A 15,058-nucleotide genomic window follows, 5' to 3' on the forward strand; every position below is an offset into this window, starting at 1 on the left:
AAATGACAACTCCCAGTGTTACAGGGGGGTGTTGGGTAAAATCATGGCTCCTGTTTCTTTAGCAACCTGAGTCTTCCCTTCCCCACAATCCTGCGTGCTAGGCGGTGTTAGGTAACACTTGCCTCCTTTTACAGATGTGGTAACAGCCCTCCCGAAAGGGTGATTTGCCACAAGTCACAGCTGGACGTTGGGGAAAGGTTTAGAAAAAAAAATCACACAGACCTGGAAGGGGCCTCAGACGGCATTGGTCCCAAGCGCCTCATTTTACACATTAGAAAAGTGGGGCCCGAGAAGTTAAGCGGGTTGCCTGGAATTCTTTCTACTTCACCACCTTCTCCCCCTTTCTTTCTACACCTAGGAGCACCAGTAGCCTCCCATCAAAGAATTCAGACTTCCACAGCTGAGTCTCGCGTGGGGTGGGAGGAATCTCATTTTCCTCTTCAGCGAGGTAACCTGCCAGAACTTGAACCCAGGTTCCCGGCTAGCCCGTCCAGCACCGCCTCCTCTGTGGCACTCACTATGAATGTTCGCTGACTGTGACCTCGATCCCTAAGTACACTTCGAGGCCCGGGAATCCTGAACACGCCCACAAACCCCAACCCAAAGGAGAAGGCCCGGACGCAGCATCGGCTCCTCCCCTCGGAAGACCGAGCGAGCCACCCCGCCGAGACTTTACACAACTCCGCTTCGGGGTGGGGGGCGGGTAAGCGCTCCCTCCCCTCGCCTGGACTTTGCAGAGCGGCCAGCCCGGGCCCCACGCACACAAGTCTCGCGCCTGCCCGGGGCTGCACCCCGCCCCTTCCCCAGCCCCGCCCGGCCAGCTCGCCCCGCCCACCCCTCGACTCTCGACCCTCGACCCCCGACCCTGTCTATGCTGTCTCGGATCGCACACTCCGAGAGACTGCTCCGCGCTTTCCGGCCTCGCTTGATCTCTGGCATGATGGGAGACTCAGTGTCAAAAATCGTCAGGCGCGAGGACGCCTTACCCGGCCGCAGAGAGCCGCTCAAAGTAGCAGGTAGGGACTACCAGGGTGACGCGCGGACTGCCGCGCAAGCGCGCTGCCGCCCTCCCTCCGGCTAATCCGCTCCTGGAGGAAAAAGCGGCGCCCAGCTTCATCCCGGGCACGCAACGTGGCGTCCGGCGCAGGCGCAGAAGGGAACCGCAGCGGGCGATGGGGGCGGGGAAGTGTGGAAATGGCAGAAAGTGTGGTTGGGGGGGCTGAGATTTGTGCAAGAGGCCTAGTGCTGTTTCATCAGCTTCCTTCTTGTTGGTCAAGTCCTTACATTTGTTTTTCTCCTAGGAGCCTAAAGCATTTCATAAAGGCGTGTAAAAATGATATTAATAATAGTAGTAGGGGTAGCATTTAAATATTTAAGGTTTGCCAAGCTCTTTACAACTATTATCTCTCCATCCTCCATTCCTGGACTGCCCTCCCTCCTAATCTCCGACTCCTGGGTGTCTTTAAACCCCGACCAAAATCCCACCTTCCATGGGGAGCCCTCCCTAACTCCTCAATTCCAGGGCTTCCCCTCTGTTAATTATCACCTTTTTATTGGGTATTTATCTCGCTATTTTAAGATTATAAACCCTTTGACGGTCATTCCTCATTCAACCACATCTCTTTAAATTGTCCATAATCATAAAATGGGAGATTTGCTAAAATTTAGCCAAGCGTGCTGTCTCTATGTGGATTTATCAGCTTAGTGCCCATGTTAAAAATAAAATCATCCATATCTCACTGAACCCAAAGTTCCCCACACCTCTCACTCGCCTGCCTAACCGTTTACTTAAAAGTATAAAGAACTTTGCAAAAGTTCATACAGACAAGCCAAAACTTCAGCTTTAACGCTGACCGCTTTAAAGAATTCACCAGGAGGTGTCTGGGACCCTTTTCACTTTCAGATTGCTTTGTGTGTACTTCACGTTTATCCTTTCTCTCCAGTATACAAGTACGCTTTCATCTGTGTTAGGGACCCTAGGATTATATATGAATTTGAGGCATGGATCCTAGCGTATGACCATATATTAAAGCAAATGACTTTTTTCCCCCCAAATGTATCATTCTATCTTAGATTAAAATTTTTTTAGGATGGAATAGGCCATCTGAATCTCTAATCTAGGAATTACTGTTTGCTCACTTGTCTTGATTTCTTAGGAGAATTCTGATTTGTTTTGGAATCGGCGGGGTGATAACGTAGAAGTGTTGTGAAGCCTATAGGGAATATTATTCATTTCATGACTCAGAAAATTGACTGCAAACATTGCTCTTTGTTAAAAAATAATAAACGCTAACGCACATATTGGTTACCTTTTGCTCTGGTGCTTATTTGCTTCCACAGTGCCCTCAGACCCCTTGGATTGTCTATTCCAGGCCAAGTTTATCTTGTTATCTGTTTTGTATATATCACTGAGCTTCCAGTCCAGCTTGGGAGAAGTGACGCCTAATTGGTGAAAGAATGCTGAGACAACCCTTATTCCTGTGTAAGGAGTACAGCCTTGTGAGATTCTTTGAGAGAGACACACACACACACACACAGAAGGACTTTTGGGGAATGGCAGATATGTAGAAGATGGCTCCTTAAAATGTCCCTGTTTTCCACTTTGCCTCACTAACAACTTTGAAGACTTTCTTTTAGGTCTTACTGTGCCCTGTCTTTGATCTGAAGCTGAGATCTCATCTCACTCTGAGACAAAGAGTTCATTCATTTTGTGTATTTTCTGGTATATTCTAACATGAAGAACTTTTCTGGTTTCTGTTTGCTTAGATCAGACCTGTACAACTTGGCAGTCGCTCGGGGCCAAAATTAAAATAGGTTAAACTTCTGTGGCCACAGATGGGTTTTTGGAGGCTCACTTTCCAAGTAAAGGTAACTAGAGACAGACTGACAATGGTTGTTTGCTGAGGGTCGTGTGGCAAACAGTGTGCAGTGGCAACCCACCTGCCAAGTTACATTGATGGACCCAGTAGTGACTAACGGAAAGCCGGTTAAGCACTCGCTACAACTTTACTTTTACATTCTCTACATTTTTCAAGGGCAGCCTGATATCCTTTGGCTGGCTGCATGTTGTGCATTCCTGGCTTAGATGAACGAATTTACTTGCTACTCATTATTTGTGAGGGTCTTTTGTGTAGAAAAGAGTTAAATTCGTGGGTTATATATAAGTTAAAGGGCTACCCTTCCTTTTACGAACAACCAGAGAAATAGTTTTTCTTGCGAACTTCTAAAAATCTTCCTGAAGGACCAACAATATTTGAGAGGAGGAAGAGATAGTTATAAATCTAGACTGATACTGTTCTTGGAGATAGCTGAGGGAAGGAACAAGTAAGTGCCCAAGCGAGGTCCTTCTGCTTCTTTCAAGGTTAAAAAAAAAAAACCTTTAAAAAACATAGTTTAGAATAGAAACTGGCCACTGTCCAAAGATACCTGTTACCCGTAACCTGTGCCTTTTCAGTTAGATAACCAACACAGGCACACATATCTTACATATACACACACACACACACACACACACACACACACACATACATATATATATATAATCTGTCTCTGCGTGTATATATGTGTATGGTATATGTATATATGTTTATATGTACATAGATATTTATATAGGAAAATATTGTCTGTTCTTTAGAATGTAAGCACCTCCATAGCATATCCCTAGAACCTAGCGTAGTGCCTGGCATGGAATAATGCTCATTTGGTTGTAATGGGCAATAATTATTTATTTAATTTGTTTTGTCTGGTAGATCATGATGTATAAATGTATAATTACCTTATACTTTGTATGTCACTAATGATAGCCTCAGTTTTAGCCTCATACTTTTTTCAGTCATGAGCCTGGCACATAAACATATAATATATGCTTATGGGTTTATTGATTGAAGAAAAACTTCTGCCATTCAATAAACCACTGACAGTAACAAAGTCCTGCTCTCCAACCCCTCTAGGTAAGCAACCCAAACTTTCAAACTAATTTAGTATTGATCTCTCATTTCTCTTTAGGCTGCCTATAATGGGCCAGATCTGACAACGTCCGTAGAAAGTAACTGGATCTTGCTAGAAATGGATTGAATCGCTCAGTGTGAAAGTCTTTGGACATCTGTTGGCCCTAGCATGAATATTTGAACTTTTGGTCCTTTCCACTTTTCTGTCCTTATTTTTCTGCTATTGCAGTGATTCACTTGGTCTCCTTTGTGAAGGCAGTTTAACTCTGTTCCCATTCTTGGTTTATGTAGAGGTGCTTTAACACTTTGAGACAGAGGGAAGAGGAGACTTCATACTCCTTCAGGTGAATGAAGGGGTTAAAGAAGCTTAAGGTAGAATGGCCTACAGTATTCTTACAACACCTGGAATTTATTTTTTATTTCTAAAAAAACCCATTTATCACAAATTACGTAACTGCTCTTTTTTCTCAAATCAACTTACAGCTAATAGAAATTCTCCACTTTGACTCTTTTACATGGCTTTTTCTTTGTATTTGGGAAACATTGCTCTTCGGGTTGATCGGTGCTTATGTTCTGGTGACGTCAATCAAGTCTACTTTACATTTTTTCTTGTCTTCCTTTTAATACCCACATTCTTGCCTTTATATTCTTACACTACTTTTTGTCTGATTTTAGCCTTTTCTCTTCCTCCTGTTCTTTTTTGAACTTAACTGCTTTGTGTTTATAGTTTTTCTCCTTATATTCTTTTTATAATCAATATAAGCACTTGTATATGCATATGTGCAGTGGATATGTATATATCTACTGAATAGAATGTGAGTTTTTTTCGAGGAAAGACTATTTCCTTCTTTGTATTTTGTAGTCTTAGTGCCTAGGACAGTGCCTGGTACATCATAGACACTTAATAAATGCATTTCGATTGATTTCTCTTGCTATGTTCGTCCAAGTTGAATAATATTCAAACTTTAACAAACATTTAACACCTATTATATGCAAAATACTGTTCAACTTTAAACATTCTTCTTCTTTTATTGTTCTTAATTCTCTAGCCAGTTGTCCATTTTCCCATTCTTTATCATTCTTTCTCTTAGCTATGTCAAGTGTGCTTCATCTTACGTTCTTGGTTTTTTATCATGTACATTTTTTTCCCAAATTGCTTTTGTAATCAAAACCTACATTTCGACGTGATTTTGAAATCTAATTTTAGAGGAGGGAATTGGAATAAGTTAATCTGAGTCATTTTACATTTCATAAATATTCATTTTTGCAATGGTATCATTAGTATAGATAGGAAATCTTCGGAGACAAATTTCTTTCACATTTATGTGAAGGATATTGTTGACATTTCTTTTATTTTGACTCACACACACACACACACACACACACACACACCACCCCCCCACGCCCCCAGGAAATAGTTTTCCACTTAGGAATATTTCTATTTCTGATTAATTTCTAGATTTCAGGACATATAGTTGATATCAATGCTGCCTCTCCTTTCCTGTCCATTCCTCTTTGATCTTGTCACTCTTTTACTTTATTATCTTCCTAAAATACTCCTTTAATCATGTGAATACTAAGGTAAAAAAAAAACACAACAAAACCCTTTAGCGATCCTTTATTGCCTGTAAGGTAAAGACTAGATTTTAGCTTAGTGTTCTGGGCCCCTCTCCCTGCAGGTCCCAGTCTGCCTTTCCTGCCTTATTTCTCATTACTCCCAACAAGGACTCTACTCTAGCTAAACTGGTTTTCTCACTGTCTCTTATACACATCTTACACTGTTTAATCTCTTCCTTTTTGTTCCTTCTGCTTCACCCTCATGGAACATCTCTTCTATCTTTTCCACATACATGGAGCAGCCATTTACACAGCGCTTTAAAACCTAGTTTATATCCTGCTTTCTCCTTAAACATTTCCTAAGTACCTTACTCACTTCCTTAGCCAGAGGTGATAACACCTTTCTCTGAACTCCTGTAACCTCAATTATTTTTGTTACTGGCTTGCCTTACGATTATGTATTGCCTTGGGCATCTTTTCTGTTGTTATCTTGAACTTATTTAAATATTTTTCTGTTATTTCTCCTAGCCACTCTTTAAGATTATAGATTGTGGATCTGCATTGGAAGAAAGGAATTCTTCACCAGGACTCCCCTACTTACACCAATGAATACCAAAAGGAACAAACCAACAAATGTGTTATTTTACTTTGCACATATTTATGCCCTATCTCCAATTAGTATGCAAACCATTGACCCACAAAAGCAGGAATGCTATGATATTGCTAGATTGTTTAGAGGAAGGGGGCTTTTCTCACTGTCAGGATAGCCTTTTGACAGAGGAGGGAATATTACATTTGATGTATAACAATATTTGTTAATTTTCCTGTCAATACCAGTCATTCATTATTAAGTGAATCAGTTTCAATGAATATATGTATATGTATGTATGTAATATATACATACATATGTAATATATACATACATATAAATGTGTGTATATATATGTGTATGTATGTATGTAATATACACACATTTATTTAGGTCTTTTAAAGGCTTATTTTAAATGTCAAGTGAAGCTTTGGAAGATCCTGAGCTAGCTCTCCTAACTTACTGGTAGAGGGACAAGTTCCCTCTAGTGAGAGGGGAAGGATCGCAGGAGACCTTAGATTATTAGGTGGGAAAAGAAGCAAAGGGACAGGGAACTCTGTCAGAAGCTGGGAATTTTATCTTTTTATCTAATGTGTTACTTATTAGCTACATTTGGCCCAGCCTTGATGGGCCAAAATTTAGTGATAGTGCTATAGTGAGAGTAATAAGACGTAAGCTACACATAGGATTAGAGAATATTTTTAATATTAATTGTAGATACTAAACAAATTATAGATTATAGATACTAAACAAATAAGATTTCAAGAAGAGAAAAATTACAAGGCTTGTTGGTATCAAAGCAATTCTCAGTCCAGTGATTAGTAGAAATTTTTTTTTTTTTTTGACATTTGTGCTGGCTTTCTTCTAACAATAATTATGCCTGTCATTAAATGTGTTAGGCTAACTTTGTTGTAAGTTATATTTGGTTATAGCATTAAACACTCAGTTGTCCGTTGTTTTTTGATCATATTATCTGCTTACAATTTTAAAAAATTACAACGAATTTTTGTGTTGGCTATTTTAAAGTTTAAAGCATTGCCAGAGCTAAGTGCAAGATCCAAATGTCCATAAATTCCCAGTTGACCTCCATACAGTTTTTGTGTTTCATTGTGCTTTTTAAAAGTGGAGTCTTCTTATACCTTCCAGTTTTTTCAACCAGTCTGAAAGTATATCTTCCTCTTATTGTACCTTCTCCACTCCCATCTCCTCCCAATATTTCAGGAGTCAGCTAAAGTACCAACTTCTTTTTATATAGCAAGGCAGAGAGTGTGGTGGAGTGGAAATAACATTAGGCTTGGAATAAAATAGCCCTGGATTGGAATTCTGCCTCTGCTATTTGGTAGTTACAGGACTGTGGGCAAGCTCCCGTAAAACAGGGAAAATAATTATACTGTTCCTACTTTAACTTACAGAATTTTTGTGAAGAAAATGTTTTCCACGGAAGTATTAGATGTTGTCATGAAGATAAAAATGATCTTTCCCTAATCTAAACTTAACATTTTGCAATTCTTTTAAGCATGCATGGGTTATTTTCTAGGGTTCAGGTAATAGGATCATAGATTTAGAATTGAAAGGGACCTAAGGGGTCATTGAGTCCAACCTTTTTATTATATTATAATTGGTAATTCACCAAAACAAAACAAAACACATTTACAAAATAATAAAATTGATTCCAATTAAAAAAGTAATTTGCAATTCATTCAAGTATATATCTGTTGTACTTACTGGACTATAAGCTTCTTGATAGCAAGGGTCATCCGTCAGTCTCTATTTTTACCTTTTTTTCATGCTTCACACAGTGCATTCTACTAAATGTTGAACGAATGGGTGAATATATGTGTGTCCTTGGATACGTAGAGTTTTTTTTTTAATTTGTGGAAAACAGTAATAGCCACCCTAGAGCCTGGGATCTCAACCATTAGGTCATATGTGTTTAATATGTTAAAAACTAAAATGTGTTCCATGGATTTTTTGTGGGGGAAAAAATCTAGATACATATTTAATAACTTAGAAGAAAATCAGAGTTCAACAAGTTAATAGCAAATCAAAACGCACTGTGGTGTGAAGAGTGTTAGCCCTAGACTCAGGACACCTGGTTTCAAATCCCACTTTGCACACTTCCTAGGTAAGTGTTTTCCTCTTAACAAAACTGTGAGGTTTATGGTATGAATATTATTTTCCCCACTTTAAAAATGGGGAAGGTAATCTCTGAGAGTTTAACCCATTTGTCTTAAAATGTGGCATAAATTTAAGTTTTTATTAGTATAGGCAGCTGCTAAAGGGGCATACTATTTATAACCCCACTCCCACCATATCTGTGAAATTGATGAGGAGCATGAGTGGAAAGGGGCAGGTTTCATTGAAAATTGCCATACCCACAGAGAAAATAGAATTTTAGATGCTTGTGCCTGTTGTTGTCTTCAGTATTATGTTATTCCTGCTATTTCAAGAAATTTTATTGACTAATGGAACATATTGCTGCCAGAGGAAATTTTTTATAGCATAGGGATCACAGAACTTCTGAGTTGGAAGAGACCTTAGTTGCCATGGAGGCCAACATGTATCTGAAAAAGAAACCCTACCTCAAGATATCCGAAAAGTGGTCCATCCAGCCTTCACTTGAAGACTGCAAATAATGGGAGACCAGAGGCAGCCAGCCCACTCTCCTTCTGGACAGTTCTTATTGCTAGGAAATTTTTCCTTCTATCAAGATTAAATTTTTGCCATTTCAGTCCATTGCTCTTAGTACTTCCTTCCTGCAGCTAAGTAGAGCATGCCTTTTCCTTGAGACAACCTTCCAACTACTTAAGGACAGCTATCATGTCGCCCTGAGTCTTTTCTGCAAATTAATTATTTTCAATTCCTTTCACTCATCTTCCTATGTCATGATATCTAGGCCTTCTCCAGGCCCATCTTGGTGACTTTCCTTTGAATGCTGGCCACCCTACCAATGTTGTTCCTGAGAGAAATGATTTTTAATAAGAAATTTTCAACATGGGGGGATCCAGAGTTTTCCCTTCCTATTTCCTCATTCAAAGCCCAGTTCTTGTGAAGGATAGGGCTGACAACAAGACATTTTCCTCAATCTGGAGACCTTATTTCTAATTAAAGGGTAAAGAGAATCTAATGTAGGTGTACTCTGGCCCATTGTTGTACTCAGGTAGGACTGGATGGAAAATAGATTCTTTTGTGTAGAATGGATAGAAAAGAATAGATTCTTTCCTGGAGGCAGAATCATCTGGGTGGGGATGAGTCTCTTCATTCAAGAGTGCTGACTTGATCAGAGTCAAGTCTACCAGCCGCTCATTATAAAAAAGCCCACCTCTCATTATAATATTCATTCTCTCATTCATTGTTAACCTATCAGAGTCGATTTCCAAAGGTATTTAAACATTCAGTTGTCCTCCATACAGACTGGGTCTTTGGTTTCTGAGAGAGCCACTGACCTCAATTTATTGATTATCCACTAGCCATAAGTAATAGATTATTAATTACCCAGAAACTCTGTCTCTTAGGCTTTTCTTTGATCTCATTCCTAAAATGTGGCACCCTGAATTGAACATGATAATGATGCTAACGTTTATGTAGGGCTTTAAAGTTTGCAAAGTGCTTCGCAGAAATGTTCTCATTTTATCTTCACAGCGACCATGGGAGATAGTTACTGTTATTATTCCTGTTTTATGGATCAGGAAAGAGAGGGAAGCAGAGATTAAGTGACTTGCCCAGGGTCATACAGCTAGGACGTGTCTGAGGCAAGATCTGAACTCAGGCCTTCCTTCCTGACTAGACCTACCACTCAATCTACTTGTTCCACCTAACATTATATTCCAGATATGGGGTGCCTAAGGGAGATTATAGGTAGGAGAAGATGTCGAGGCTCCATATATGGGTGGTCTCCCCTCGTTGTTTAATGAAAACTTCTTAATCCTCTTCCCTTCTTCCTAAACTTTAGGTCCAGAAGACTATCACAGTATTGCCTGGGACGGTAAAAAGACTGACTTTGAAACAAATGTACAAATAATTAAAATGAATGTTGTCTTTAAAGTAATCACCTTGGAAGAATGCTTATTGCAGTGACGATGCCGTGGATGAGACCTTTTTTGCTACTTTTTGGGAATTGCCTTTTAGGTCCAGTTAATGACATTCTCAGAAAAATAAACTTTATTTCTTTGTAGCATACCTTATTTTTAAAATTTTTTTTTTTAGCTTGATCAACCAATTTAATCACTAGACTTGACTCTCAATGACTTTAGACTGTTTTGCAAAATGAAATCTCCCTTTTAAGGATAATGATTTACTATTCTTGGGGATATTCAAAGAATATGCCATAGACACTGAACGAAATTTTGTTTCCTTTTGTTGTTACTAACAAAGGAAATAAAGGGATACTTTTGTGAATGGACAAATCCATCCCTACTATCGGTTAAAAAAAAAGATTCAAAGCACATGCCTTTCTTATGGTGACTCATTATCATCATACTGACATATAATTAGGAGTACATTAGTAAAATTTTGTAATTTGCACAATGATCTTAGCACTATAGAACTGGAAAGGAAAGTAGAGATAGTCTAGCCCATTGATTTTGTAAATACGACCTAGAATCATGAAGTAACTTGCCCAAATTTAGTTACATAGCTTGTTAGCAGAACTGGGACTAGAACTTTCGATTCTGGGATCTTACGCTAATGTCCTACGCTCTTTTCTTAGGAAGCTGCCAGAAAACTTCTGTGACAGATCTTAACGTTGACATTTGCGAAGCAACATTAACTTTAATACCTCTTCAGGGTTATTCCCTCAACAGGTTGGAGTCCCCTGAGAATGTCTGTTACTTCAGGTTCTACTGGTAAAATCTGTTTGTGGCTACTGCCAACACAGTATTCTGCTCATGAACCCACAGTAGTGTGCTTAGCAATTAACCAGTTGGTTTAATTAGCCTCTAGAAAAGTCATTTTCTAAGGTGATGTAGTAAAAACAGTTGATATAAACATTCCTCTTTAGACATGTGGTATACTCTGTCACAAATACCCCCATCATCTGTGGGTGGTAGCAGGGTATGGGTGTATGCTATACATTTGGCAAAGGGTTACTCATAACTCCTGGTACTGGAAGGCCTTTCCCTCTTTGTAGAGTCCTCACACAACTTCTCTTGAGTGTTCCACTTGGGTGGGAGGGACACTTAGTTGGATTTCCAACGTTGACTTTTTGATTTGATAGATGGAATTCCAGTGTGCCATGAGCGGTCGTGCACCTTGAAGCTGCCTTCTGTTTGTGTGACTATTTGCATTTGTCTCTCCGTGGTGCGTATGCCTCTGCTCTGCATTTTCTCCCACTGCTCCATAGCTCCCATGACATGGATAGGAAAGAAGGGAAAAAGTGTTCTCTTTTCCCCCCGCCCTTTACAAAGAGGCCCAGGGAGCATGATTGATTCTCTTAGTCACAAGATGTTTCCTGGCTGGTGTCAGTTGCTTTCTTCCATTGGCCACGGCCCTTTATGGAGCTTTACAAGTTGTTTAGAGACTCCTTCACATGTTCTAGTGGGGTTGTGGGAAAACTCCATAGCATCTATTTTAGAGTGTTTCTGATTACATTCTGAGCCCTGCTGACCATATCAGTTGAGGTGGGGAGGGAGACTCCTTCCCTTATGCCTTGTAACATATCAGTTTTTAAGGATGCTGTTTATTTAAGCCTAGGCAGTATGTCAGATTTGATGCTTGTTTTTTATCTTGTACTTCGTTCTAGCAATGAATGTCATATAGTGGGAAGAACATCAGCCTTGTTCTCATGACTTGAGTTTGAGTCCTGATTCTGGTGCTTACTAACCGGGTGACCGTGGACAAATTATTTAACCTCACTGAAGTGCAGCTTACTCATCTGTAAAACTGCATTATCAATACTCATGTATCATGTAAGTTTTAGGGTTGCTGTGAGTAAACTTTAAAAGGTCACATATCCATGGGATAGAAGGCACGGTGGATAGAGAGCTGGCTGGCACTGGGGCCAGAAAGGCCTGGGCTTAAGTCCCACTTCTGACACATATTGACTGTGTCGCCTTCAACAAATTCCTCAGCTTCCCTAAGAACTTTCTAAGACCATAAGTTGCAGAGAAGGTGCTGACCTGTGTTGTTAGAGGGAGTTTGCTCATCTGAAAACTGCCTATACCAATGAAACCACAGTTCTTATCCCTGTCCTTGTGTAAATGTGAACTATTATTGTGAGAGCTGTGCAATCTTAATCAACCCAAACTTCAATTAAAAGAATAGAGTTTACATAGGCATTTTATCAGTATATTGTGTTTTCATTCAATATAGACTATTTGTGTGGAGTGGTATTCTAGTAATAGAACAGTTCAAAAAAAAATACAGAAAAAGACAGGGAGTCCCGCAGGGAGATAAGGCAGGAGAGGAAATTATAAAGAAAAGTCTTAAATCTTCATTTTCCCAAGCTTCTTTTAGTTCTCAGTCTTGATGCATGTTCCCTTTGTGTTTTTTCTCCTTACTACTTCTTTACTATCCTAGAAAATAATTTGACTGAGTTTTTTTAAAGCCAGTGACATAAATCTTAATTGACATCTGTGCTAAAGGTCCTAGCACGCATTGATTCCTTTGCCATTATAACAGCATTCTGAGAAAATTATTGAATACTGATTGCTTTGACCTTACTTTTCCAAAGTGAGGAAGGCCACATCTTTCCCCCCAGGTTGCCTGAACTAACCTTTAGGGGTTGGGGCTATCCTTCTTTAAGATGCAGTGGATAAAGCACTGGGCCTGGAGCCAGGAAGACCTGAGTTCAAATTTGGCCTCAGACACTAGCTTTGTGACCCTAGACAAGTCACTTAACCTCTGCTTGCCCCAGTTTCCTCAGCTGTAAAATGGGGATAATAGTAGCATCTACCTTGCAAAGTTGTTGTGAGGATCAAATGAAATATTTCTAAAAGGTGCTTAGTGTAGGACCTGGCACATAATAAGTGCTACATAAATGCTTATTGTGCACCCCTCCCCCATAGCACTTTGTGCCTATTTTTATTCAGTCAACAACATTCAACAAATATCTTTTAGTTATCCACATTGTGCAAATGCACTATGCTTAAGTACCGGCAGAGACACAAAGATTTGCGTTCGGTATAGTTTCATTGTTATTTATGCATTGCAGTATTCTAAATAGTAGAACAACTTTCTGTATTGTTTCATTGATAGTTCTGTACATGTCTTATATGCCCTCCTAGATTGTAAGCTCCTTGAGGGCAGGGTCAGCTACTTTTTAATCTTTATATGTCTATTGCTCACCATGGTTATTTGCAAAAAGTATAGGTTAGTGTTTGTTGAATGAATGAACGAATGAAAACTGTTTAGAAGAAGTGCTCAGAGGGAAATAAATGATACTCTAAGAATAAATAAGTGTAATATATCATAATCTGCATGGGGAAAATCAGGACACATCAAGTTGACTTCCTATTCAAGTAGTTCTTTTATTTATCTGCATAATTTGAAAATAATGGCTTCATTTAGAGTGGTTAAAGAGGGAAGCAAATATCAACCTGTCAGGGGATAAAAAGATAAGAAAATTGGGTAATCATCCCTGTTTTACTCAGTGTTACTTATATTTTCTTCCTGTTTTTTGTTTCCAACTTTTTTGCAGTTCTTTGTAAAGAAAAGGTAGAATAAAAGAGGTTACTATTCCTATGAAGTATTGAGCCCTGGAACTTCATTCTCACTTCACTTGGCTATTTCTTGGGGCACCAGAAAAGACCTTTGCCTTAAGTCCTGGTGCTTTTGCAATTCATGACTTAAAATGGAAAAAAAAAACCAATTCTGAATTTAACACTAAATAAAATGGGCTTTTCCACATACAAAAAATAGAAGGAGAGGATGGTACATGAAACCTCAAATCTTTATCAGGTACAGCTTGCTTGTTTTTAAAAAAAAGTATATTATATATTTAACATAGCCTGATCTCCGACTTACTTTGGGAAGATGAACATTCTCACACTTGGTCATATCCTTTATATCCCAGTGATTCTGAACCCATCATTCAAACTCCATTTCCCAACCCCTACCATCTGATTGTTTATTCCCATCCCCCTTAACCCTCCCACCACAAAGCTTCAACCAGATACCATCCACCTCTTCAATGGTCCTCTGTGGAATTCCTGTTCCATAAGGCAACAAACTTTTCTTTATCCTAAGTCTTTTCCTCTCCCAATGCTTCCCTTTACCAACTCTTACTGAAACCTGACTTCTTCCTGATGGTACAGCCTCCCTGGCCACCCTTTCCAGTACTGTCTGCACCTTCACTCATTCTTATCAATGTACTGGTTGAGGCAGGGGGAATTGGAATACTCTCTATTGCTACTTCCAGTTTCTCCTCCTAATTTCATCGCTTAGTAGTAACCTCTTCTCTTTTGAGGTTCATACTATTAGTTTCTACCACCCAATCAAAATCCTGGTAGTGGTAGTCTATTGACCCTCTGGTCACTCTCCTTCTTTCCACAATGAGTTCGGTACCTGGCTTTCAATTTTTCTCTCCAACTCCTGCCCTCATACTAAGGGGCTTCAGAATACATACTGACTCTCTCTCAAACACCCTAACCAGTCAGTTCTACAACCTATTCATTTCCTACAAGCTACTCCTCCACCCTACCTCAGCCCCACACAATCATGGTCATACCTTTGATCTTGCCATCAGCCACAGATGTACCACTTCTATGTTCAACAGTTCCTTATCTGACTTTAATCTGTTGGTTTTTCACCTCTTTCTCTCTGCCTTCTCTAGTTTTCATCCACACCATGACCTCTTATCCCTTGATTCCTCATTTCTCTACCAGGCTCTCTCTCCTATACTAGTCGCTCTCTCCTCTTTTTATCATCTTGACCCCTTGGTGAATCAATTCAAGCATACACTGTCCTCCTCTCTTGAATGCCTAGCCCCTTAATCTTTTTGCCAGTCACGCCTTGCCGAGTCTCGGCT

General features: G+C 39.6%; 1 protein-coding gene across 1 annotated transcript in view; it reads left to right on the plus strand.

Moving 5' to 3' along the window:
• Positions 1-634: 634 nt before the first annotated feature.
• Positions 635-15,058, plus strand: part of MSRA (methionine sulfoxide reductase A) — a 558,760-nt gene continuing 544,336 nt past the window's right edge. The window contains exon 1 of the mRNA XM_036750478.1: positions 635-1,016. Within this exon, the coding sequence (XP_036606373.1) occupies positions 872-1,016 (145 nt within the window). The 5' untranslated portion in view covers positions 635-871. The remainder of the gene's footprint in view (positions 1,017-15,058) is intronic.

This window comes from Trichosurus vulpecula, chromosome 3, assembly GCF_011100635.1.
Source record: "Trichosurus vulpecula isolate mTriVul1 chromosome 3, mTriVul1.pri, whole genome shotgun sequence".
Classification (NCBI taxonomy): Eukaryota; Metazoa; Chordata; class Mammalia; order Diprotodontia; family Phalangeridae; genus Trichosurus; species Trichosurus vulpecula.